The sequence below is a fragment of the Haemaphysalis longicornis genome, unplaced genomic scaffold (genome assembly GCF_048455015.1).
Source record: "Haemaphysalis longicornis isolate Haplotype H1 unplaced genomic scaffold, Haemaphysalis longicornis Haplotype H1 scaffold_8, whole genome shotgun sequence".
NCBI lineage: Eukaryota > Metazoa > Arthropoda > Arachnida > Ixodida > Ixodidae > Haemaphysalis > Haemaphysalis longicornis.
In genome coordinates, this window is record NW_027526445.1 from 96484516 (window position 1) to 96511833 (window position 27318).

At 46.0% G+C, this 27318-nt stretch overlaps 2 protein-coding genes across 3 annotated transcripts in view; both read left to right on the forward strand.

Moving 5' to 3' along the window:
* Positions 1 to 27318, forward strand: part of LOC144149144 (uncharacterized) — a 580336-nt gene that overhangs the window by 178703 nt on the left and 374315 nt on the right. The gene's annotated exons all lie outside the window — the stretch shown is intronic.
* LOC144149677 (pancreatic triacylglycerol lipase-like) overlaps positions 20067 to 27318 on the forward strand; it is a 42425-nt gene continuing 35173 nt past the window's right edge. The window contains exons 1-2 of the mRNA XM_077681332.1: positions 20067 to 20146; positions 23773 to 23837. Coding sequence (XP_077537458.1) covers positions 20092 to 20146; positions 23773 to 23837 — 120 coding nt within the window. The 5' untranslated portion in view covers positions 20067 to 20091. The remainder of the gene's footprint in view (positions 20147 to 23772; positions 23838 to 27318) is intronic.

Here is a 27318-nt window from a genome sequence, read left to right on the forward strand (position 1 = left end):
GAAAGTATGTAACTATAACAAAATTGCAGATTGCGCAAAAAGCCTCACGCTTAACCATGCTTAGATTTTACTTCGACAGTATTTATTACACCCGACTTTTCTTCAGCACACTGCCCTACAGAAAATGTGGAATGTCCTTGAGTGATTTTGTATTTGTCTTCAGCTTGTGTTTGAAGTTCGGTGCGGTAGGAAAGGAACAATGAATTCGGAGGTGCTGAATCCATGAAAAAATAAAATCTCTTCTGCTGGGTTTCGTTCGAAAATAACAAAAGGGCAACTTGCACCGTCATTGCCACAGCCTTTGACGATCTATTAGGGGGCGAATTAAGCGCCCAGATGTATATATATCCCGCAGCTTGCAGTAGCCATGTAAAGATCCACGTAGCTTAGCATTTGTTCTTGTTCTTTTGGTGCGCTTTCGCAGCTCATTTTTTGTGAGAAAATTTGTTTGTCGGCGTTTTTGCTCTTAAATCTTCAATTCTCCGAAGTACGGAGCCTTTTCTGTATTCTCAATGCTTCAAAAGCTTTGATAAAACGATAAAGCAGAGTTGAAACTTCAGCTGATTGGAACAAAAATTTCAAAAAAAGCGGCAGCGCAACAGGCTGAATAAGACAAGAAAGAGACAAACACTTGCGCCCAGGAGATCAACAGTCTCACCCATTTTAATTGTGTGCAAAGGTGGCATGCACACACAGATATTGTAACGAAGCTAAAGACGACGCACTTGTCTTCAAAGAAAACAAATTATTGGAGCAAACTTGGGCTCCCCTAACCGCTCAAAGAATACACAGGCGGAGAAGCAGCAGTCAACAAAGTGACGTGAAGATGCGAGCTTCGGCGAGTCGAATGCCGCTAAATCTGCTCCGCGAGAATTTATCACTCGGCGCGAGGGTTTCTCGAATAGTCGAATTGTATCCAGAACACTGTAGATCAATGAAGAATATTCTCGGCTAGGCTGGTGACGCTAGTTCGCAGCACTCTCCCTATGAAAAGAGATACGGCATAAAGAATGGAACATGCGCTTCACTTGTACCACGGATAACACAGATAACATATCCCGGCGCAGCCGGTCAGCAAAAGCAAAACATAAATAAACAAACCCTAAACATGGTTCGTGGCAATATGCAAACAAGCAGAAATACTGGAATAAAACACGTGTAGCTGAGCGCATTAATACCTAAAGTTTGTTATAATAGGCGCACACTTAGTTCGGAGGTCACTGTCACTGCTTGCAACGGTCCACTGATAATGCTCATCATTGACAAGGCCCTTTCAATGCTTGCGCTTGCGACAGGGAGGGCGATAGGCTTCAGGGCGCACCGTGAAAACACTTTTTTATTACACATTGCGAAGCTTCTTATACTCTCTCTCTCTCAATCTCTTTCTAAGACGACAGAAGTTCACAATGTTAGGAATCCTACAGCGCTCATATTTCGCAAAGTCACTTGTCTGCGGGCTTATTTCGTCAGTTTATAACACTGACTTCAAAAATCAGCGCCCACAGATAAAAAGCGTGGTGGAGCTCAAGCTTCACAATTGGAATCACAATTTAAACTTTCTACCAGAACATCGCAAATAAGATGAGCCGCCCTTTGTAAGGTGTCTTAATAAGGGCATAAAAGCTCCTCCTCAAAGCCGCTCGCCGTTCGCAGTTGTCGCCGCAAGTGCTAACAATCAGAGTGCCGTACCTCGCCGGAGATTCTGAAGTACGAATTTCGACCATCAATTTTAAGGCAAAGCGTTCTTTGGCTCTCATCTCGTGTTTGCTGGGGGTGGCTGGTACTGCTGCTGCTGTTGCTGCTGCTTTCTTGCGGGGCGGACGGAACGGTTCGGCCTTACTCCCCATAACGCTGGCCTCGGGGTATCGCGGCCGCTGGGACAGAAGCCAACTGGCGGCGGGGAAGCCCATTTAATAGGCGTATCATGTTGTAACATCTCCGGAGGTCGGCTTGTGAAGAGGCAACAATACACACGTTGTGCTGGTTTTCAGTTTCAATGCAAGGCTGTTTATTGTCAAACGAGGAGTAGGTTGAGTGAGTTTCCCAACGAGAGAACGAACGGTGGCGTCGCTAGGAAGCGTCTGTTACAAATGGAGCATTCTTTTCGACAGGCAGGCAGTATAGGGGAGAGAACGGCAAAGGACTCATCGGAGGGAGGCGCATGGGCGGTGGTGCCGCGAGGCTTCCGCTACAACGTTTTCTGCGTATTGAGCTGGCGGCGTCTAAGCAGCGTTATGGCGAGGAAGGGGGCTGTGCGAACCGCGAATATAAACAGGACTTTAAACGTGAGCCCCATGGTGACAACCCTTTTCTGCGACGTTTCCAATGACTAGAAAAATATCTGTACACAGTAAAAGCGATGATTTTAGTGTAAATGTAAAGCTTCGTTTACATCTATTGCTACGTGTGTTTTGGATCCGCCATTTTCTCAAGCCAGGCTTATTTCTGCCGTGGAAGCTCGTGACGGTGTTCTAAAAATCCAAGCGCGCAGAGAAAAGAAGCTGCTGCCCGTCGTCGGAATTGAACCTCGGTTTCTCGCGTTATGAAGCCACATCTATCCGACTGTGCTATTCGGGCATGTTAATCAAATGTATAGGATTGCAGGGGCTCTTGCAGTGCATGCCGGGACATGAGCGGACAATTTGAAGCGGGTGCGGCAGACTCGTGTCCCTGTCTGCCGTAGCGCGGTTCCCACGGGCACTGCTATTGATAGGCCGAGTGGCATTCTGGGAGGTGAGGGGCTTTTTTGGAAGTTGCCAAGTGCTATTCCCCCCGAGGTCGAACACAGTCGACCCCTGGCGACGACGGGACGAACCGCTCCTAGAGGGGATGGCGCTCTCGCCTCATCTGCTCGTTCATGTTGCGCGCGGCGGAAGACGCGGGCTGCACACCGAATATGAGCACTTGCTTGGCAGTAAGCAGTGGCATAGTTACCTCTGCTTGCGGATTTTATCTAGACACGCAATATTCAGCGGCCGTTACGGGATAACGCGTTAGTTTAGTTCCACGAAACATCGCTGCCGTTGTCACCGCTTGAGCGTGAAGCGTGTTATAAACATTGTTTCAACAAATTGCACTTTTCTTATTCATTACTGCAGTCGTCTGCCATTTCGGGAACGTAAAAGGAAGCTTTTTGAACGTGGCGAGTTGGTCAATTAAACATATAATTTTACTACATGAGACGGGTAAGAAGTGACAAGACCCGTGAATACCCGTACAGTTGCCACATGCTTATAAAATTGCGCTGGGTCCTTTTAGAAAGAATAAAAAAAACAAAAACAATCACACTGCGCACGACCCTTGCGTTATCGCCCGTAAATTAACTGGGACGTATTTTACACACGCAAGCGCCTGTGTGATCGAATTCTTCCCGTACCTTTTCGAAAATAAATAACATTTTTCGACATTCGTTTATTATAGTGTGTTAGGTTATGTTTTATTTAAAACACGTTTCTGTGGATGTGCAAGGGTATTTCAGTGGGATTTCTCGGTATTATTGAACGGGTACTGGCCCAAATATTTTGCATCTTTTCTTTTGTTGCGATAAGTAGCTAATGACCTATTCATCACGTGTGGAAACCTCGTTCATTTGCTTCAGCGCGCGACAATGATTTAATAGAGACGTTTTCAATGCGGCCATTAGCAGTTTCGGCTTCAGCTAGTGCCGCAAAAAGCTGTATTTGGTATGAACGAAGCTGCCTACGTGACTGTGGAACGGATATAACTGAGTAGAGCTGCCGTAGCACTGTCGATTCCGCGTCGGCGGAAGTTTCTGCTAATGCCCCTACTATTGATCTCGTCAGTCGTTTAATTAAAAAGCGACGTGCGCGTGATACAGGCATCGCGAGTGCAAACTGCTGCCGCGGCTAGAGATCGACGCGCGAAGCTCAAGGCAGTGGATGGGGAGACGCGTGGTGGGAGCAGCCGGCCGGTCTGCCTACGCGTCCACAAACAGATGTATTAGGATTAACACTGCGCCGAATATTCAATTGGCGCTCTCGTAAGCGGTGCAGATGACGATTTTCAATGCAATTTGCCATTGCATCATTAACTCCTTTGTCGTATGTGCTGCCTTGTTTGGGGCTTGAGTTCCATTTCGTGCAGCGGTAACAAGCCATCGCTCTAGCTACCTGCGCCTGCCTGGTCCACATCGTGGCCGTGGCCGTAGCCTGCACAGTGACCCTGCGGCTCGCTCGTGCGCTTTTCGTGTCCCCGGCGGGTTTTCGCGTCCAGTGTAATAAAATTTAGCAGTGGCTTAGCTCGGCTATGCCAGGCTATACGTCGCGTGAGCTAAGGTTGAGCTGGTTATTCTTGGCTTTCCTGGTTGTCTAGGAGTAGCTTGGTTGTCATGCTTACGGCTGCTTCAATGACACACACACGGTATACGCATTATGTGACACATGTATATTTATCACGCGGCTCTGGCGAAGCGTCACCAATCGCTCCAGCGCTAAGCTGGTTCCACAGGCGCACGCTGGTGTTGCCGCGACGCACGAGCCATCGGTTCCACACCCGGCCACCCCTCGCATGATCATCAAGTGGACCGGGGCGCAATGTGTGAAACAGAGGTTGGTGAAGACGCTGGGCTCATGGGGTGTGTGAGAGACGCCGGGCACCGAGAAACGTTCTGGGCGCAGTACGTCACTGCTCCTCGCGCATGCGCTGCACGTCTCTCCAGGAGCGACGCGATACTGCGTAACCTCGGGCAGTGTAGCTCACGCTAAAAAAGCAATAAATATAGAGTGAATGGGATAGCTGTAGAACTTAGGTCTCGGCCAGCTGGCCGTTGGGCCAAAGAAATGCCGGCGCCTCCGCCATCAATTATCGGGTCGTTCGTTGCTTGCTCGAGAGCGGCGAGTCGGCGAGAAACGCCGCAGTGAGGAAGCGGCCAACACAAACTTGTGGCGTGTTTGGATGTCTTTATTTACTCCACATCCTGGGAATGTAGATTGCACGATGTACTCCGCTGGCTGTTCGGTTGCGTTCCGCACACTTTAGAATTGATTTTAAATATGTTCTAGACAGTACTTGCCTCTTATATTTTGCAGATGATGTATGTTCTTTCACACCAATCTATCTCCGAAGTTAACTCACCTTCCAAATCTTGTGTCACGACACCTTAAATAGTTATGAGTTTGCGGCTGTCCTTTGGCATTTTGTGCGTCATTTATATACATCCCATTTTGAAATCACGACAGGAATCCCCTACTCCAAAAATGTGCTTCACTCACCATAACCAAATGCCTAATAGGGTTAGTACTCGTGAATTTGAATTTGAATTCTTTATTATTTCCAATGGTGTGAAATACATGCAAGTTAGTATACAGACAAGGGTCCCAAAGTCAACAGACTGCAGCGGGACCCTTGATTAATTATTACAAAATAAAGAATACACAGGAAGCAGCAAAACAAAAAGAACAGTAATTAAAAACAATGAACACAGCTTAGGCAGCGCTAATGCAGAATAAATAAGTGAAGAAATCGGTTAAACAAAAATGCGAGAAAGAATACGTGTTGCACATTGCTAGCACAATACTAATTCAAACAAGGTAAAAAGGTTGACAGCAAAAAATTACATTAAGTATAGACTTGCATTACACATGCAATCTAGCTGAGCTCAGAAAACTTGGGCAATGAAATTAACAGTAACATAGCAATACAGATAATGAAAACAATACATTCATCGATTCAACAAAAGCGTTTTTAGCAAGTGTTTGAAGGAGAAGAATGATGATGAAGATTTTAGTTCTGCCGAAAGACTATTCCAGTATGAGATAGTTGAAAAAGCGGATGTCATCTGACCATAGTTAGTACGGACTAGGGGCAATAAGTAATTTTTGTTGGCTGCAAATCTGGTGGAGTTGTTATTTTGGAATAGTTGTCTGTCAATAAATTGGCACGATACATTATTAACGCGCAGTTGAAACAAAAACGTGGCTATGTTGTAATAGAATGAATTTTTAACCGAAAAGACATTATTCTGTTGAAGCAAAACACAGGCGTTAGCACGGAATGAGCTGTTAGTAATGATGCGAAGAGCCTGATTTTGGATATGTTGTAACGGTGCCAGATAACAATCATAGGTGTTACCCCATGCAAAAATACCATATGTGATATGACTATGAACGAAAGCAAAATAAAGAGACATAAGGGCTTGGCGTGAAAAAAATGGGCGGGATTTTATGAGAGCTCGAATGCCAAAAGCAGTCTTATTTCTAAGGTGATCAATGTGTTTATGAAATTTAAGATGCGAGTCGATGAACACTCCAATTGGATTGGAAAAACATTTATTGTGCCTGCGGTTGAAGTCCAAGTTAGGACTTCAGACTTGGCCAGTGTCGTCCTCGCTGTCCCCACCAGGGTTAGAGGCCCCCCGCCCGTTACCGGGCTGCGAAGTCTCCTGCCTGGCCAATGCCACGATGACCCGCTGGACGGCCTCGAGTTGGAGGTCTTGGTTGCCAGATCGCTTAGCCTCTTCAAAGGTGGGCGGAAGCCTTCCTGATGTAGAATCTACTGGGAAGTTCAGACAGTCCCAGACGATGTGCTCAAGAGTCGCGGGAGCGTTGCGACACACCCTGCACGTACCGTCGGGGTGTGCCTCCGGGAAAATCTTGTGCATGAAAGCCGGGTTCATGACCGTTCGTGTTTGGAGCTGCCTATATATGACTGCCTGCTCCCTGCTCAGCCCTTTACAGGGCGGCGGGAGCGTGCGTCTGGCGAGCCGATAGGCCTTGGTTATCTCGTTGAAGCTGGTCATTCGGTCTCTTGTACTGAACCACAAGTGATCACCACTTGACCCGGCGCGGTCCGATAGTTCGCGCGCGCGGGTGTGTGCAGTTTCGTTATGGTTGGCGTTGGTCTCCGACACTTCCCCTGCGTGTGCCGGAAACCATTTTATTCTTGCCCTCTCCCGGTGTCTCGGTATCTCGTTTAAAATCTTCGTCGCAGCAGCAGAGACCCTGCCTCGGGCAAAATTCCTGATTGCCTGCCTCGAATCGCTGAGGACAGTGCGGCAGCCCGGGTCTTTAATGGCCAGTGCAATGGCCACCTCTTCGGCCTCTTCGGATGTACTGCTCGCCGTGCTGGCCGCCGCTCTGATGCTGCCCGCAGCATCGATGACAACCACGGCGAATTCTCTTCTGCTCGCATATTCGGCAGCATCCACGTAACGGGCGCTTGCGTCGCCAAGAAAAAGGACACTGTCACATGGGGTTATGGTATTCGAACACAGTGAAATGGTTGGAATATATGATAAACGCTTCTGAGGCGGTCTAAAATCATAAATTTAGTTTTTGATGGATTGATTATTAGGTGGTTCATGAGGTACCAATTAGTTTAGCCAAAAAAATATTTAGGTTAGACGTAAGATTGGACAAAGATTTATCAGCCGAGGATACTCTGGTGTCGTCAGCATATAGAACACAGTGTGAGGCATTAATGGAGTCAGAAAGGTCATTAATATAGATAATAAACAGTAACGGACCTAAAATAGACCTTGCAGCACACCTTGATTAATCGTTTTAGTCATAGAATACGCATTATTAACCCGAACACTACGTTCCCTGTTAATAAGAAAATTCTTTAGGAAATGTAAAGGTGGTCCGGTTAATCCATACGATTCAAGTTCGTGAATAAGAATATTATGATTAATAGTATCAAACGCTTTAGTGACACCTAAAAAACGGATCCCACAAACAAACCTAACTAGAAAGATTTTTAATAAAATCGGTTAAAGACAACAGTGCGAGTTTAGTGGAACTACCAGAACGAAAACCAAATTGACAGGGCCTAAGAATGTCGACTTTAGTTAGATAGTTAGTTATTCGATTAGCAAATAACTTTTTGAATAATTTACTAAGAGAAGAAAGGATAGAAATAGGCCTGTAGTTAGATATTAGGGGTTTGTCTCCTTTTTTAAATACAGGAATAATTTTAGCGCGTTTTAGAAAACTTGGGAAAACGCCGAGTGCGAAAATCTTGTTGATAATGATGGAGAGAGGAAGAGAAACACAAAAAGCAGCAAGTTTTGGGTGATATGCACACACGTTATCTCAACCAGCTGAAGTATCCTTAAGGGTAAGAAGCGTGGCACGAACTTCATCGGGAGTGACAGGAAAAAAGATAGAAATTATGTGAAGACCGACACATATTAACATTTGCTACTGATTGGCCTACTGCAGGAAGATTTGAAAAATAGTCACCGAAAGCATTAGCAATAGGGTCCGGTTGATGAAAGGTACGACCGTCATGAATAATTTTAGAGATAGGGACATTACGTGAAGCATAATTTAAGAAATTGTTTCGAAGCTTTCCTTGCATTTTTGGATTGTTCTTGAATTTACTGAATTCGTTTTCGTAGTAGCACTTTTTTGCGCCTTTTAACATAAAATTTAGGATATTACAATAGTTTGTGTAGCGATTAGCAAGAGCTAAGTTGAAAGGCTTCTTTTTAGTTTTCCTATACATATTTTCCTTTTTCTGCATGCATTCTAGTAACTTTTCCGTTAACCCGCCGCGGTGGCTCAGTGGCTAAGGCGTTGAGCTGTTGAGCACGAGGTCGCGGGTTCGATTCCCGGCCGCGGCGGCCGCTTTTCTGATGGAGGCGAAAAGCAAAAACGCCCGTGTGTACGAGATTTCGGCGCACGATAAAGATCCCCAGGTGGTCAAAATTAATCCGGAGCCCTCCACTACGGCGCGCCTCATCGCCTGCGTTGCGTCGGCACGTTAAACCCCACAATCAATCAATCAACTTTTCCGTTAGCCGCGGGTTACTCGGCTATTTATGTTTTTTTTACATTTATATATTTTTGTGTTTAATGAAACAGCACCTAGAAATAGGTCACAAAACTTCTGCAGCGCTTCATCCGGGTCATGTAAAGAATGAATTACAGAGAACTCAGTTTTTTCTATCCAATGAATGAATTATTCTTCGTTAAGTACGGAGGTGAAAAAAGAAGGAACAGAGTTTTGTGCATTAGTGGTAAAGCTAAGACATATCGGGTAATGATATGAAATGTCGCAACTTACTACGCCAGATTCACGTGACGGAGATATATTAGACAGGGCGTGGTCAAGAAATGTTTGCGTTACGCATCTTGTGGGATGCCCAATTAAATATTCGTAACCAAATCCACTAAAAAATTATTGTACGCTAAATATGAGTTCGAGGTAGTATCGAGCAAGTTAATATTGATATCACCGACAATTACAGCGCACTTATTTTCAGCGGATACCTTATTAAATACCGAGTCTAAACCGAGCACGAAATCAGGAATGGAAGAAGATGGGGAGCGGTATATACAGCCCAGAACAATGTTTTCATGGCATTGTGAAAAAAAAAAATGATTCATGTATTATCGATCCAGACTGCCTCACACTGAGGGACGTTGATAAATAGATCCTGCCCACGTATTTTATTTCTGGAGAAATAAAGTTACCAGCGCCTCCGTGAATACTTGACATGCGATTGCAATATTCGGCCTGATAGGACGGGAAACCATATAAATTGCAATCGGCGTTGCACAACCAACTTTCAGAAATACAAAGGACAGAAAATGAATGATGAAGTGAAGCGATAAAGTTATTAATAGCGTCATAGTTTTTCCGAAGGCTTCTTGCATTAAAATGGATAAGGGACCTATTCTTTCCGAAGAGTACACTTTTCAGTTTATCTAGAGATAAAAGAGACATTGGAAGCGGTTGCGAAGGAGCGTGTGCGCGAAACACTGGCTCAGGTGAAGATACGCAGGTCAGCCTCACTGACGATGCGATTGACATTGCAGTCCTCGTTCATTCGTGCCAACATGTGACAGTTATCCGTCAAAAGGAACTGCCACTTTTTTTCCTTTTTCAGAGCCAGTGCCTTCGCAAAGAAACGCTTGTTCTCAATTCTAAGGTGGTCATTCAGAAAAACGGGTTGGTCGTTTTCTCCGGCAAATCCAAGCTGGCTTGCAAGAAGCCGAGCCTTTCGGGCGTTGCGGACGAACTCATTTTTTTTTGTCGCGAGAACAAAAACGTGCGATCAGATTTTTTTCTTTAGACTTGGTGGAAACACAGTGGACGGTATCAATGTCAGCGGGCCAGACAGGGCATTCGATAACGTTAGCGACACGCTGGAGTATCGCCTTTCAGTCTTCGCCTTTTGTTGTAGGAATGCCTTTAATCTCGATGTTATTTAATATTGAATACCGTTCCATTTCAGTCACTTTCTTTGCAAGGACTGCGTTGCGCGCCAACAGTTCCTTATTGGGCGCGACAGGTTCAGCATTTTGCGCTAACACGGAGGCATACTTATCGCTTATAAACCCTACTGTCTCGGCCAATTTTTTGTGCTCACCAACACCCTGTTCTTCAAACTTCTGAAACATTTTCGTGGCAAGGTCTTTCACCAAAGAATCGATGTTGTCCTTGAGAAAGGCCACAAGAGAATCGATTCTTTTGGCAAGTTCTGGGCAAGTAGGCATCGCTAACACAGTTCAGAGACAATCAAAGCATTCACGTTTGGCAGCAGTTGCTCAGGAACGCCTTAAAAGGGACACTGAAGTGATTTCTAAACATTGCGATATTACTAGCGCAAATTGTAGTCCGGAGTCCCGGCTTAGGCAACGTTTCGACCACTGTGGGTGCATTTAAGCGAATTTATTTAGTAGGAAAATCAATTCAAAAATGGTGTCCTACTTTCTGAAATCTCACCCATTTTATGTGGCGTTTCGTGTGACGTCACGAGGAAATGGCGGGGATTGAATGCGCTACTGCACAGCTCGGCCACCTTCATAAAAGGTCAGTCAGCCCACCGTTTAGTCCGGCGGCCGCCGACGGGTCGTCGCAATTTGTTCGCTCAGTTTAAACTAAGCCACGCCACGTTTGTGAATGAAAGAATTCGCCTTTCTTTAGTTTGTTAGTTCGTACATTGTATCAAGCTTCAAGTCCAGGTCACTCTACGAAGCTCTGCACAAGCGGACATGCGACGTTTCGCTGACTAGTACGCTAATAGGAGCGTCTAGGGTCAATTGAAGGCGTGAGAAGACTCAGCGAAGTTAACATAGGTACTAAGAAAATAAAATCAACCGGAACGTTCACCGTACAGCGTTAAACTAAATTGCAGGAAGCACTTTTTTTTTGCGCTGGGTGAACAAGCACAGCGGTCAGCAGCATGACTACGCATCTGCGAATGCTTTTCCGTCTAAGAAATGCGATTGCTTTAGCTGAGATATTTCGCAAATTTCGGAGACGCTTACTGCGCGAGCGCTATACAACAAAGAGTCACTTCAGCTGTTTGAAATGATAAAAAACAAATCAAAATGCAAGCTGGTTATACATTATATACCTTATATTTCCATTAACGCCAGAGCTGGCTCGTGGCCGAGTGGTCTGGAACGCTAGGTATTGCAATTTGCAAGTCGCAAGTTGAATCCCCGAAGTAAATGTTTTTTTTGTAAGTTAATTTCTTCGGTTTCGGCCGATGTTTTCTATACTGAATTCACCATTTTTGGGTAGTAACGTTCATTCCTCCGTGCACGAGCGAGTTCGCGGAATACGCGCCGACTCACACTGACGCGCTATCGAGTTCTAGTTTGCGCGCTGTTGCCATAAGTACTGACTCCTTGCGGGAAGTGGGCACAGGTCAGAATCAGCAAACCCTTGGCCTGGCGAGAACACGCTTTTTACAATACAGGCACGAGTGAGAGAAGCTCCAAAGATGAGGAAAAGTGCGTGGCATTTGAGCGTCTGCTGTGAAGCGGAGGCGTTCATCCACTGCGTAGGCCTTGACTAGTGATTGCTACGATCCCAAGCCGTCCGGGTAGGCTAATCTGAGGCATATGACAGAAACGCGGTATGGTGATTACAGAGACATCGACAATGCCCATCCAGCGATAACGTCGGATACCAGGCATGTTGTTTCACAGAACCGAAAGCGAAACTTGTTTGAACGTGAATCTTGGATCTCGTCCATTCACATCAGAATCAGTGGTTAGTTGGTGCAGCCGAGGCAAACCGCGAATGGTAGTTAGTCTTCTATCAGGCCTTATAAAAGAAATACCGTCTTATTTCCCGTGAAACGATGAAAAGCGTGTTCATTTAAGCCACTCTCGTGCAAGAAAAAATTCGATCTTGAAGAATTCACCTCAGTGTCCCTTTAAGGTGAACCTAAATTTAAAGTAGTCAAACTCGCGTAATTTAACGCATATTGTTGCACATATCTGGAGGGAGCGTGCCACGAGTCGCTGAACAATTTTTTATTTTACCCAAAATGCTGGTTTTAAATAGAATTTCAAAAAATGCGAGCCACATTTCCTGCAGAATCTCAGGCTAAAAAGGGGTTTAATTAGTTTTAAATATGCTGGCGTTTGTGTTTTGAAGTACTGTTTTTTTTTTACCGCTACGGAACACGAAGCCTAGCGAACTTCCAATTGAGATAAATACTGAAGGCCAACGTTTGTTTTTTCCCGTTACATGGTTTCTCGGCTAAACGCCACGCCCCCCCCCCCCACACACACACAAAATAGAAACGAAAAGCACACAACACTTTTATCGATGCACTCTTTAATCAATCCTCAGTAATTAAAAGCCATTACAATAGAGAGGTTCAGTTTACACCACACAGCAGTTACCAGGAACCTGTTGCCCTATTTGGTAAGGAGAATAAAGAGGAACAGTTAACTACGTCTGCAACAGGGCAACCCATTTTCCATCGTTATGGTTCGTAAGCGAAATTACACAAGAATGCAAACACGTCTCGCTCTAGGCGTTTGTTAGAGTTTAAAAGAAACGCCAGTGGTCAACAGTGCAGCCGCTACCGAAAGTCTGTGCTCATTGCGAGGCCCTAGAATATTAGTTTACACCCTGTAAATCTGCTTGTCACTTTGGAAAAATCATGACATTAGATGTTGATTGCACTGCGCGCGTTAGCAATTTAATTTGCAATTCAACTTGGGATGAAAGCCTTTGAAATCCCTAGTGTGACGTGACACCGTTATTCATCATCACCGTTATTCACCTGCCTTCTGAGTCGCTAGAATTTTATGTAACTATAGCTGCGCCCAAAAGACTTGTCTCAAGGGTTGCATTTATATCTGTGCTGGTTAAAATTCAGTAATTTTATGTTGCCTTTCGAAGACACAAAAAATATCGTAAGCCCTTAGAATAAACGTCTGGGTAAATAATCCCACAACTGCAAGAACACTTCATGCTACCAATGAAAGCGACTGAAACTGCTATTGTAAACTGAATGGCAGAGATCGAGGCTTCCTGACTTGTTTGTATTTATATTTTTGTTGAAGGCTCAAAGTCATATTCGGGAATGATCAAGCTCTCTACGAACCATGGCGTACAAGTTCATGGTCTATATTTCGGCTGCTCTGAGATTCCCGATGGGTCGCCGCTTTTTCGACGTAGTAACGATAGCTTATTGCGGCTTTCATGCACTACATTTACGTTGAGGAACCGAACTAAAGCATACCACTCGTCTCTGCCCTTTTTATTCTCACATGCGGCGAGAAGAAGTCACGAAGCACACCAACAGTGTGCATTCCCCGCTTCCGATCAACGGAGAATCCACACTAGTAGCGTGACGCTGTGGCCACCTGTATGTCGGTCTCGCGATGAATAGCTTGACAGCACACACACCAGCGTGAGCGAATTTGATATATGCTGAGGTGAAGGGGTGACGAGGGGTGATTCTTTATTTGGTGGTTCTGAAACGCCGGTGTGTGGCATGGTTTTCTTGTAACATCGGGCCAAGCTCAGCCCGGGGTATAGGCGCGGAGGCTATTTCCGATAGTCACTCTGCCAGTGACTGTTGCAACTAGCTTTCAAAATGCCAAAATACGAAATAGCATTCAAAATATTATATTCTATACAAACACGCATTCAACTTTGTGCACAATTTCAACAATTTTTGAAAAAAGATGGAGCATTTTGGCTCTCAAAGCAATTACAAATTATGTTGTTGCTTCCATTTAAGATTTAAGTATGGGCTTCTTTTCAGATATGGCCAGGCTCGGCCAGTGGTTTGGGAGGTTGGGTTTGTGTCCAGTCAGGGATTTGGTTGGGGTTGTTTGTGGATGGGTTTGTGTTTCGTGAAGAGTTGGTTGGGGGCTTTGCTATTTTGGTGTGGTTCATACTGACGGGCGGCAAGCATTGCGCACACCCCTGTTCTCTTTAGGGGATAGGATGGTAAGTTCTTAACAACCATGCCCTCTGAAATTGGAGTTTATGAGATAAATTCGAATTGTCGAAAATTTTACCGGCAAGTGTTTATCAGATTTTTGCCGAATTACCTGAAAACACGGCGCGTTAAATCAGAACAATGTTGAGAGGAGAACGTATTTAGTATTTACTGAGCGGTTGCTCCAAAGCGTCCTTTATGGTCTAACATCGGCGATATTGATATTTGGTACACTTAGCGCTAGCGCGAGAGTTTAGGTTTGCTTTGATGCTAAAGAACATAAATTACAATGCTCGTCCTGCCTAGTTAAGCAAAGCTGGCCAGTAAGCATGCTGTCTTGCTTTCTGAAGGGCATTTTTGGAACTACTCGAGAGTTTTAAAACTGCCCGGTTGTATTACATTTCATCACCTTTGTTATGAACAGTGTTATATGCTGGATGCGTCTTGTGGCAAATTTATACGGCCGAATGCGCGGTGTAACGTTTAGTTTACAGCCAAGGTGATGATCACCATTTGACTGGTCCTCGCCAAAGCGAAAATGCTCGCGGCCGTTTATTTGCTGCGCTTAAGCCGCCGTGTTCACAGCGGGGAAGGGGAATAGAAAGCAAGGAAGTAAAGTAAAGCAGACAGAAGGGTGGAGAGAAGGACGAGGCGATATCGCCCAGCGCGAATGCCGATAGCATATAGGCAGGTCTGTTACATCTTCTCTTCACACAGTTCCAAAACACTAATTTCTTTTGCACTCATTTACTTGATGGAAGGATGACCCATAGAGAAGGCGCTTCGGTTCACTGCGCTGGCGTCCTGAGCTGCGCAGTCCAGTAAGTGGGCTTCCTTAAGTCTCTGGTTACGTGGTGGCATTAAAATCATCACCATCACCTGGCTGAGCTGGATGCGCCTGGTGACTGTATAGTGGGTTGTTCGGCGTGATGTTGGCTCGATGTCTATCACTGAACTCATTCGAGGGACTCGCGTCGGCGGGCGGTTTACCCTCGTGGCTGACCTCGAAATCGAAGTTTTCGTCCGTTCGTGGCGAGTGCTGACGGTTTCGTCTCGGGAGCTTATGGTATTCCGTTCTTCCTACGTATGATCGTGGTGCAGTCTCTCTTACCACTTTCGCTCGGCGTGAACAGCTTACGTGTTTGATCCGGACTACATTTCCGGCTTCCATGGCACTGGCCTGCTTCGGGAAGATTGACACTATTTCACTGCGGGTAACCCTTCCTCGACATTGTATTCTGGAGGTGTGGCGTGTAGGTGGCGCCCTTGGAGAAGTTATCCGTGTGAGTGACCACTGTCAAGGGGGGAAGATCGATAAGCCAACAGACCCAGCCGTATATCACCGCGGGACTCGTGGTTTTAAATGCAGAGCATTGCAGTAACTCACGATGTCACCCGCGTTGACGTCCGTAGTCCGCACCGTCGTTGTCCCTACTATATAAAAAAGAAAATACTATCCGGCGCCAGGTTTCGATCCCTCGACCCTGCGGGCGGAACCCAATGTACATGGTGCTCTACCCACTGCGCCACAAAGCCGGCATGGAATGGGACGCTACTAACGCGCCTTATATCGTTGACTCATTGAAATTACTGCTGACGAGCGCTCTCTCGTCAGCAGTTGCCACAAGTGCAACAACATTAACGTAACGCAAACTACTTAACGTCGTGCGCCCCCGGAAATGCTCTGCATTTGATCGTGCCCCTCGCGAGGGGGATGTTTATACAGGAACTCCTACTTCTAGCGGACTCCTGCCGCCCTCTTTCTGCCATTGTAGAGACTATGAGGCGGTCTTCCAAGGGCGCCAACTTTCAATTCTACAAAATCGATTTTTTAGCTGATGCGTGCGCTGCCATTTTTGAGCCGAGTACACACTGCCAGTTTTAAAGCTAAACGATAAAAAATTTTGTCTTGCATTTAAGTCTTTAGGATTGGTTGAAAAAGCCACATATAAACGTTTTCTGGGCGTGTCGGTTTTTTTTTAAATACGCTTCAGGGTCTGTACCCCTTTTTCAGCAAAGCCATTTGACTTTGGGAACTCTGAACTTGACGTTATATGCTCCAAGACATATCGGTGTACGAACGACGCGAACTCTCGCGATGCAAATTGAGTCCCGTTGTCGGTGCAAGCTTCATCGGGAATGCCGTGTCGCGAGGAGATAGCGGACATGATGTCGATTACTTCCACTGCCGTGGTACCTCTTAGTTTATCCACGTCTGGAAAGTTATAATGGGCATCAAACACAACGACATAGTGCTCTCCAGCGAATGTAAATAGGCTATGCTTATGTGATGCCATGGTAGGTCGGGTGTTGACTGTGGCAGGAGGGGTCCACCTGGCTGTCTGACTCTGTATGCGTACTTTCGATATAAGCAGCGCGCTCGTGCTCGTTGCTGATTGACTGCTCATTCCTGGCCAGAAAACCAATCTACGAGCTCTGGCCTTACACTTGTTCATACCCAAGTGGCCTTCGTGGATTCGCTCAAGAATATCCACACGCATTGATTTAGGGACCACAACTTTGCAACCCTTTAGCATCACTCCATTAACCATTGTGGCCCTGCTCTCTACGGCATGCCAAGGAATGAGGCACACTGCGGTTGCGGGAAAGAACTCTTTACTTACGTCCTTCAACGCGCTGTCGCCCGTCCGGGCATACACACGCACACACCAGCACCACACTCCCCGCGTCCCGAGTTCGAGCCCCCCCAGCGCCGCGCTTCCCTCACTCCACCGCCCGCTCCTACACGTCCACTAGCGCCATCTCTCCGGCGCCGCCGTCTCCAAGTCTTCCGGCCCGGTGGCCGCACGGTCAGTTGAGGAGGGCGAGGGAAGGCAGCTCGCGTCGTGGGGCTCCGAGCAACGCCCTCTAGCTGCCAAGGCACTTCCCACACTATGAATTGCTCTTCCGCACACGGCTTGAGTATGCCGTTTATTGCCATGCCATCTCCAATTTCTCTCATGTTGCGGTTGAGAAGTGGATCTTCAACGGTTTCCTTTTGTAGTCGCCACATAGTCGCTTTGCTTACGGTACTGGAGACTACTTGCGTTGTGTGAACGTCCAGGTACTGTACCTATATTGAACATTTGCCTTTGTATCGGCACGTGGAGGATTATGCTTTTTACGAGACATCGTTTTTTTTATTTTTTTTTTGTTTTCAATGTGATATTTCTCTTAGGTATTTAGCGGTCATTTTGGTGTTTTATTTTTTCTATATATGTTTTCTGCTGCAATAAAGCGCTCAGTTGTTCGTCAGCGCCTGTGGTTTTGTCATCCCTTTCTTCGTCATGTCGTTTACGCTGTTTTTCTCTGTCTACGTACTCGACTTGGTCGTTGCCGCCAGTTGGTAGTGCACCCCGGGGCAGCATGTCGGCGAGTAACAGGTCCTTGCCATGTACAAACTGCAACAAAAATTAAATTTCATGGGACGGATGAAAACCTGTTGCAGTCTGGGGGGCAAATCTCCAATGTTATTTTGGGCAATCGAAATGAATGGCCGGTGATCAGTTTCTATCGTAATCTTTCGTCCATATACGAACTGATAAAATTTTTACAAGCGGAAACGATTGCAAGTGTTTTCTTTTCTATCTGGGCGTATCGCTCTCCACTCGGCGTCAGCGCCCTTGAAGCGTAGGTCATTGGGCGCCAGTCATCCCCGTGTCTTTGCAATAAGGCAGCACGGATACCCCTTCCCGAGGCGTCCGTAGTTATTTTCGTGGTTCTCTTTTCATCAAAAAGCGCCGGCAATGCAGGATTAGCAAGCGCAGCACAGATCTGGTCTCATTCTCGCTCATGGGTTGTTGTCCACTCAAACACCGAGGCTTCTTTCATCAGGCTTCGACGCAACTCTGTTTTGTCGCTCAATGCCCGGAGGTACTTTCGATAGTAGTTCATGACGCCGAGCAAAGTACGCACACCCTGTTTACCTTTTGGAGCTGGCATGGCACGGCCGCTTTCGATTAAAGTGGGACCAGGACGAATTCTGTCTCTTCTGATAACATCGCCGTGGAATGTAACCTGTGTGGTGCAGAACACACACTTAGCTGGATTGAATGTCAGCCCTTCCTCCTGTGCTCGTCGTGCACCGCAGTGACGCGTTCGTCCTGTTCTTCCTTTGTGTCGCCCCATATTAAAACGTCGTCTACTTAGACGCGCACTACCGACAGCCCTTTGAACATGTCGGACACCATGACAACATGTAATGTTTAGTTGACAGACAAGGCGACCATCAACATTTGGCTGGGCCTCGCCAAGACGAAAGACCCCCGGCCGTTTATTTGCTGCGCTTAAGTAGCCGTATTCGCAGCGGGGAAGGGGGAAAGAAAGCCAGGAAGGAAAGTCAAGCAGATGGAAGGGGGAAGCGGAGGACGAGGCGATATCGCCCAGAGCGAATGCCGGTAGCAGATTGTCTGGTCTGTTACAGGCGGAATGTGAAAAACTTCGTTGAGGGATGCGAACGGTATTATTATAGCAACTAAGCAGAATAATTTTCCGATGGTATACCAGCTATCTAATTCAGTTAGAATTTTCTCACCTCCTGCCTGCAACTCCTCCTAATCGTTTCGACTGTACCTGCAGAACGGAGTAAGACTGACGGTGGACGATGACATCGTATATATTAGATGTGGCGCATCTCTTGCTCTGAGGCATGTCCCTCCTGCATCGTCGGCGTCCGTCCGCACGCCACGTGCGCATGCGCGACTCTCCTCCGTGCGTCTCTCCCACAGCTGTGCGCAACAGTCTCACTCCGGCGCATTAGCATAACGACAGCTGGCGCGCTTGGTTGGCGCGCGCTTCGCTGCGTTAACGCTGCGTTAACAGCTGCCCCGGTGCGCATGTGCGCGCATGCGCGACTCTCTCCCGTGGTCTCCTCTCTTTTAAGCGCTGTGAATATAAAGCGGGTATCGCTCCGCGGCGGTTCAGTCAGCGCTCGCTCTCGTTCTTCTCGAACATCGACGATGAAACCAAGATTCTACCCCTGCTGCGGCAACCATTCACTGTGCACTTTACTGACCATAAAGTCATCATTCTTAAATGTAATAAAGAGCTGGGTGGTGGTCGCTAAAACACGTGTATTCTCTCATTACTCGTATACATGCGCCGCATCACACCAGGGTTCCCTCGCGGGGAGATGGGGGCAACTTTGTCTTGCGCCGATGCTTCAGCAATGCCGCTGCTCTTATTACATAACCGTGGTAGTTCTCCGTTTTTTCAATAACCGTGTAGAAAATGCACTATACGATTTATATTGCCTGCGAAGATATTTTTCGGTTCTGTAACAAAGTTTTTTCTAACAAAATTTTCTAATAGGCGTACAAACAACTCTATGGTTTAACCGGTTATGCTACCTGGGGAGATATTTTTTACGTTAAAAAATTGCTTTTCAGCTTTATTTATAACTGTTTATGGTACTGTCTTTGGAGGGAAAATCGTTGAAAGAAGTGGCATTTACGGATGTTGAATCTGCCAATGCTATTGGACTTCTCGTTAGGCTACCACAAAATGTGCTTGAATACGTCATTCATGTCGGACTAATGCATTTTGAGAAATGTATGTTTTCAGTGCTACTGATGTAACACAAAGATTTTTAGTTCATTTTGAGGCCCACTTTTCAGTAGTTATTTTGTTCTTTTGTTTTATCCGAGTATTTTTTTCTTCTGGCTCGGCTTAGTGGCAAATTGTGGCACCAGTATGGTGCCATTATATGTTCGTAAAAATAACGCCTCGCAGACATTTACGTGAGTTTTCAATATAAGTTGCGCAAGAAACAATGCTTCGCATTTGTATTTTCCGGTTCCTGTTTTTGAAAATCGCATCCTAGTATTCTAGTAGAGCACAACGTCTGACCGAGTTGTTTGCACATAAAAAAAGTACAATTCCTCGTGCATGTTTTTTTTCCAGAAGCTTGAATACAGAAAGTTGCAATGAATGTGTGCGGAAAATTTCACATATTTTTCTGCCACATTCTTTTGATACTAGGTATGTATATGATATTTCCCATGCGTGTTGGTGATGTAACGCATTGGTTATTCTAGTGTTAGTTATAGCCATTTTTAGTATCAAATTTGATTAAAATGCAGCTTTCGGTGCCTCCTCTTTTTTTGCAGCTGTCCAACTTAAATTTTATTCCATATTTATTATTCTATTGAACATTCTGAACGCCTTGAATAAGCCGAAAATGAACTGATTTTACCGCGCTCCTGCTTCATCACGCTGTGAAGCTGAAAGTTGATAAAAGATTGATATTAGAAATTGCGACAAATTGCTGTTTCTCGGGGTACTAAGCTGATGTAGAGTGTTAAAAGTAATTTTGCAACGTTGATAGACAGCACAAGGTGGGCGTATTCGGAACCAATCCTTAGCCTGTCCATCAACTGTCCGGCAACTTGAAAGTTTATTTGAAACCAATCCATTCTTAAAGGCGAAAACACTATTGACTGTAACATGTGTAGAGTCCTACGCTATTGAAAAATCCACCCTTTATTTACTCGCGCCCTATACTTCACATGAAGTTTCTATTAGGTGTACAAAAAATGTCTTGAAGAATATACATTTATCGCATTCTATTGTAAAATAAAGTTACGTTATGTTCTGAGGAACACAAAGAACATTATATAAAATTTATTCAAAATTTAAAAATCCTCCATTCAGGATGCGAATATTCAGCCGCGCGCCCTACTGCACCTGAAATTGACATTATGCGTGCAAAGAGTGCCTTGAGTAATGCTAGATTTATTCTCTTCTGTTGTAAAAAAAGCTTTATGTTCTGAAGAACAGCGAAAACAATATTTAAAATTGTACGAAAAACCTTCATGACACAGCTAGTGTAGGTTAAATGACTTCAGCATTTCTTTTCACGGGGCTGGTTCAACCACAACACAAACTTCATTTTTCTTTTTTTTTTTGGACGTAACATCATCTAGACAAAAAAATGACACCATCTTCCCGTGGGGAACCGTGAGGAGGATGCGAAGCATCATGGGGGTTCCGTGTAGTTTCCGTTGTGTTGCCGTTATGTTGTTTCATTTATTGAAGCACAAATGGGAACGTAGTGTGAACCACCATGTAGAGACAGAGAAATGTAAAGAAATGTAGAGAAATGTGAGACAGCGAAGAGACCGACACCCGCGTTACTTGATCGAACACCTCCTGGTTCTCGTCTTTCTTTATTGCGTGCTCACGCTCCTACCCCGCGGCCCGTCCTCTTCTCTGGTTGAGCTGCAAGGCGCGTGGTGCTTCCCGCCACATCTTTCCCGTACGAAATTCAACATCCTCCTCTAAAGGTTTCAGTGCGTCGTTTCCGTTGACGTTCAGCGTCACATGCCTTCGTTGTATCAGTATCTTCTTGACGTAGTTTGAATGAGTGAACAACATAAGGCGCGTTCGTAGCGCATTCTCCCGTCTCGGGTTGTAGCGCAGTAGGAAGAGCGCCACGTACCTCCCGTTGCGGCCAGAGAGTCGTGGGATCGAAACTGGGCGCCGCCTAACTATTTCTGTTTATAGTGGTCTGCGCTGACGTCATCCCAAACGCTCACGGGGCGAAAGAGACGCGCATGCGCAGTAGAATGCGGACGGCGGACAACAACAAGTGGGGGAGGGACACAGCCCGGATCATGAGATGCTTCGCATCTAACAGTACTGCCCAAGTGGGCTGTGAAGCCTCGGTCGCATCTTCCAGATGTTGGAGTACTGCGCAAAAGAAAAGGTTATGCGGGTCTTTGCGGATAGTGCCTGAGGAGGAGATGGAGAAACGAGTACATTTTTGTGAGCAAAAAAGAAAAAAAATCAAGTAAGATGGCTAGGGTCCTCCGTTCAGGAGGCCGAGCGTTGCCGTAGTGCGGGTGGCCCGATTGATCAGGCGTTGCTCATTCCACGTGCAGGCTGGTAAGTGCGCTTTCCCGCTGCTCAGGGGATCAGAGCGCGAGGGGATCGGGTGGTAGTGGGCAAAATCTTACAAGATTGGCGGTTGTGGCGGGGAGTTTGCAGGAGTGGCGAAGGTTAGCGAAGGTGCACTTACGAGAAGGGGAGATGTACGAGAACATGGTGGAGTTGAAATGCGTGTTGGTCGGTACGTAACTGGCGCCGCGTTCTGGCCTCTTGAGTAGTGACCGTCGAGTTGGGACGGTGGTAGCAGAAGCGAATTTGGCGGTACAGAACAAGGAGGTCAGTATATCTGAGCGGTGGAAAGGTGGAATGGAGGAGTGGCTGAGTGGAGGAGTGGTGTGGCTGCTATATTAAGAGCGTATTCCTTTGGATCGTGTGGACGTGGTCGCTACGATATGCCAAAAATTGCGGCATACTGGGGTTGTGTGAAAGAACTCTATTTTCAGTCCATGGCTGAACCAAGCCACACCGCCCAACTTCATTTTTGCCCGTCCGGGCGCACACACCAGTACCGATTCAGGTCCCCAAAATTACACCATTTTCCCGTGGGGAACCCTGATGAGGATGCGAGGCATCATTGGAGTTCCGTGTGGTTACATTGTGTTGCCGTTATGTTGAGTGATCTGGTGTTGAGTAGCGCCAGAGGAACATTCCGCGTCCGGGTCCACACCGGTGGCAAAGGCGCGCAAGTGCTGTTGTGTTACGGTGAGTAGGCGGTGGTTCTCGAGGCGCCGAAACTCGTCCATCATGTTCTTGTCGATGTTGTCGTCTCTGTGGTAGAATCAGTAGTCTCCGTCAGCGTTGGTGAGGTAAAGGTTGTTGACGTTGGTGCACCGGCTGAGAGCGACGTACACGCCCTCCTCTTCGCACCTTTGTCTTCTTCTCCTTCTTCTTCTTCAGAGGTTCCCCTACGGGAAGATGACGACGGTGGTTGAACGCGAAGCTATCTCGTGATGGATTCTTTGGTTGGACAATCCCTAGGGGCATCCTGCCACAATCATAATCAGAGGCGCTGCGGACAGGCACGGACGCGAGACATCCCCCCGAGCAAGAGATGCTTCGCATCTAAAACTGAGTGTCAGTCCCCGCGCGCTTGGTTCTAGAAGCACAGCGCCCCACCGACCAGCGTCCCTTCTGGCTGTCCTTCCTGCAACGCCGCCCACAAGTCCCCGCACGCAATGGTCACTGGGCAGGCGAGGAGGTTGAGGGGAGAGTTGCCGAACGAGGTGCCGGGCTATCGTTGACTATTTTTGGCGCAGAGCTGCCGATGCGGCCCCGCAATCTTCGGAAAGGAAGCACGGCCGCAACTTTTCGCATACTTTTCTTTTGATCAGAGACGGTGCCATTGGTTGCACAACCTGAGAAGGTTCAAATTTTATATTGCTTGTTACACGTGGGGCTTGTAAATAACTCTAATAATTCATTCAGGTGCAAAGGCCTCTACTGTTACAACACCTCACACAGCAGCAAAGTGGGGACGGGTAAAGTCTAACGAACAAGATGGGTCAAGGTTCTGAGCTCCTTCGTGGGTCCATGAACCCGAGTTGTCTTGCCCGCATGGGTGACACATTCATCGACGCATTATGGGCTTGCTCTTCTTGCATGGCATAATCAAGCAGGTATAATGTTGTGCCAGTTTTTATTGGAATGTTGAAGAACTCTACAACCTGATATAGGGTGAAATGGTGTTGCTTTGTAGAACCTGATGAATTGCCTTTCAGGGCTTGGTAATTTTGTTGCCGTAGACACGGAAGATGGTTTCCTCCAAAGTCGAAGTGTGGACATGGCAAGTGCTTTTAGATCTTTTTCGACAGCCTCATAAGCTAGCAAGTGTTTAGTGAAGGTTTTCAGAGACTGTTTGACGAGTAATTTAAGTAGACCGAGGTTTCTTGTTTTTATGCAAAATTTAAATGTTGGGTCCGTAGGAGGACGCACTCACCTCTTCTGATAGATCGCCATTACCCCATTTTAGTTCATGTCATTGCGTAATTCGAAGTATATCTTTCTTCCAACCATGCGGTAGTGCAGTTATTTCGCTTCAGGGTAATCGTTTGCAGTCATGGGGAAAACCAGCTCAAAACAGTGTGCAATTTGGGAAAATGATAATGTTATGATATAAACAAAGGCGAAGAAAACACTGGCGTGTAGTTAAGAAAATTGATGGTGCGCTTATGCTATGGGTTCGAATTTTTTTCTTTTCCATCGCCGTGACACCTAAGGGCCAGGGTAGCACACTGGCTTCTTTCTACAGAGGTTAAAACATGTTCATTTCTTTATTTTCAGTATCTGAAGGGTTCCATCGAAAAGGGGAATTACGTGAGGGGTGGGTAAAGCACATATCAAAAAACCGTGTACACGGATTAAAAGGACAAATACAAGACATGATATTCATTGCACCTTACAAGCTGTAAAGTTCATGGTTAACACAGCACCAAGGTAAAAATTGTACAATTTGGTACTAACGAAAATGAAGCCATGGCATGCAATGTTGATTTAAACAGTTCAGGGTCGCTAATTCATACACCATAGTCAGGCAGATGATTCCAAAGATCTACACAGATTGTAAAGAACGCTTTTGCGAGTAGGGCGTTACTAGGGCGAGGACATGATAATTGCATTGAAGTATTACAGCAACAAGACGTTTGCGGGCGGGGTGTAGTCTACTTACTCGGTGAGAGCGAATGGTATTATCCATGGAACTTTGCCTGTAAACCGTCTGGCGCGATTTTAAATGGCTTCCAGTTTATCGATAAGGTAAGTTTGGTAAGGGTCCCATATTGCTGAAGCGTACTCCAATTTGGGGCTGGGACGGGCGTGTTATAAGCCTGTAAGTTGAGTTGTGCATATCAGCAGACATTTGTATGTATATATATATATATATATATATATATATATATACAAGAGAAGAAAAACTTCGAACAAGTTAAAAGCACGATTGTGGCCTACGTTTCAGCAAAGAGAACTTGCTTTCCTCAGGGCAATCTCTCGCCTGGCAGGCAGGGTTTATATAGGGGTAGGACCCCAGGTGAAAGGAGAGGGAAAGATGGAAGGGAAATTGAGCAAGCTGATTGGTTTCGGAGTGTGTCGGGGGAGAGATTGAGGGGCCAAGAAGGTTGTCTAGTTTAAGCCGCGAAGTAGGTCACACGGAAGTCAGCTGGTGGTTGATATTCGTGGAATTTTCGGACAGAAAGGATGAGAGGGTGCTTATTGACACGCCGCGGGGTATAGGAAAAGGATCTCAGAACCGCCGGAAGCAGACCAGGCGGTGAGGGTGGGGTCCTTATCAGAAACTATCTGCCAGCCTCAGGTCAAAAGAAAAGATAGAGACGGGGGAAAACTAACTTGGTCAAGAAAAAAATAAAAAAGGAGAAAAAACAGGGAGGGAAACCAAAACAGGGAGGGAAACCTTGGTGAGCTCCCTCCTGATCTAGCTGCCAGGTGGCAAGATATTCTGAATAATGCTTCTCTTTCCCTCCTAGAAATTCTTAGAGAACACTGTACTAGCCAACTCAGCCTCTTCAACGACCAGATTGAAGCTCTTCCACTAACCGAGCAGGAGAAACTAGATCTCAATATTTTCATAAATCGCAAGGAAAATGATCTTAGCAATAAGCAAGCGGTTAAGTTTCAGCGTGACCAACTTCCCTCGCAAAATGCACCATGTACTGTAAGAGATCAGCCTCTCAATAGCCGCGACTATGAAGTACTAGGTCATGTAATGTCCCCCCTCGATACAGAGATCGCTTTATTAGAACCTCCTCCCCCCGCCAATAATCCTATAGAAAAAACGAGCTCTCTCGCTACCTGCCCCAGCAACGTTATTGACATTTCCAAAACACTAACGGCCGACGAAAAATGTATCCTAGAACGAGGTATAACTTTCTGTCCCACAAATAACAGTGTGAATGAATACGAGTTACACAAATATCTCACTGAATTTTCTCGGAGAATGAGACTAAGCGAGTTTTTTTCGGAGAAGCAGGAACAACCTGACATTAACGAACGCACCCTCCACCCTCCTAGCACTTGGACTCCAGATTTAGATCAATCTCCAGAATTGGATCTCTACTTAAAATCAGTATCAAGAGAAATTTTGGCAACAACTAAGCGATCAAACAAGCGCAAGAACCTAACTCCGTCGGAAGAAGTTACCCTGAATTGCCTATCAGCCAGAACCGACATAGTCATAAAGCCAGCCGACAAAGGTGGTAGTGTAGTTGTTTTACCTATGGGAAAATACAAAGATGGAGCTTATAGGCAGCTCAATAACCCTTGCCACTACAAGCCCTTAGATAACGATCCGAGCCAGGAATACAGCCTAAAAATCCTTCAGACCCTCACAGATCTACGATCTAGAGAATTAATAACGACTACTGACTTAAATTTCATGAAACCGAATAATAAGCATGCAGGACGTTTTTACCTCCTCCCAAAAGTCCATAAAGTCCCCGTAGACTTATTGTTCACTGCCGACATTTCTGGCAGACCCATAGTTTCGAATAACAATACCCCAACCGAAGCACCATCTCTGTTTCTGAATCATCACCTATCCGACATTCCGGCTCTTCTTCCTTCATTCGTTCAGGACACCCCCCACTTCCTCCGCATAATAGAAGAGATAAATATGGGCGGGCGCCTACCCAGTGGAACCCTCCTTGTTACTCTTGACGTTGCTGCATTGTATACAAACATTCCGTTCGCCGAAGGAATTGAAGCGATTTCAAAATCTCTATCAGTTAACCCGCACCAACATGCACCAGAAGTGTACATAACTTTGTTAAAACTAGTTCTAACTCTCAATTATTTTTAATTTGACTCTTCTTACTTTTTGCAAGTTTTTGGAACTAGCATGGGTACTCCATTCGCACCGACCTATGCCAACATTTTCATGGGGCAACTTGAAGCTACCCTATTAAGCTCTTTCCCGCATAAACCTCAGGTTTACCTCCGCTACATAGACGACATCTTTATGATTTGGGAACACGGTCGCGCGACTCTAGAAACGTTTATATCCCATCTCAATTCTTCGCATCCGACTATTAAATTCTCCTGCCAGTATTCTGAAAAAGAAGTGAACTTCCTAGATACTACCGTCATTCTATACAACGGTAAACTTAAAACCACGCTTTTTAGAAAGCCAACAGACAGGCAGCAGTACCTAGATTATAAAAGCCATCACCCCAGACACTGCAAACAAGGGATCTTTGTAGGACAAGCCACCAGGCTTAGAAGAGTATGCAGTGATGACAGTGACTACGTAGAGCACC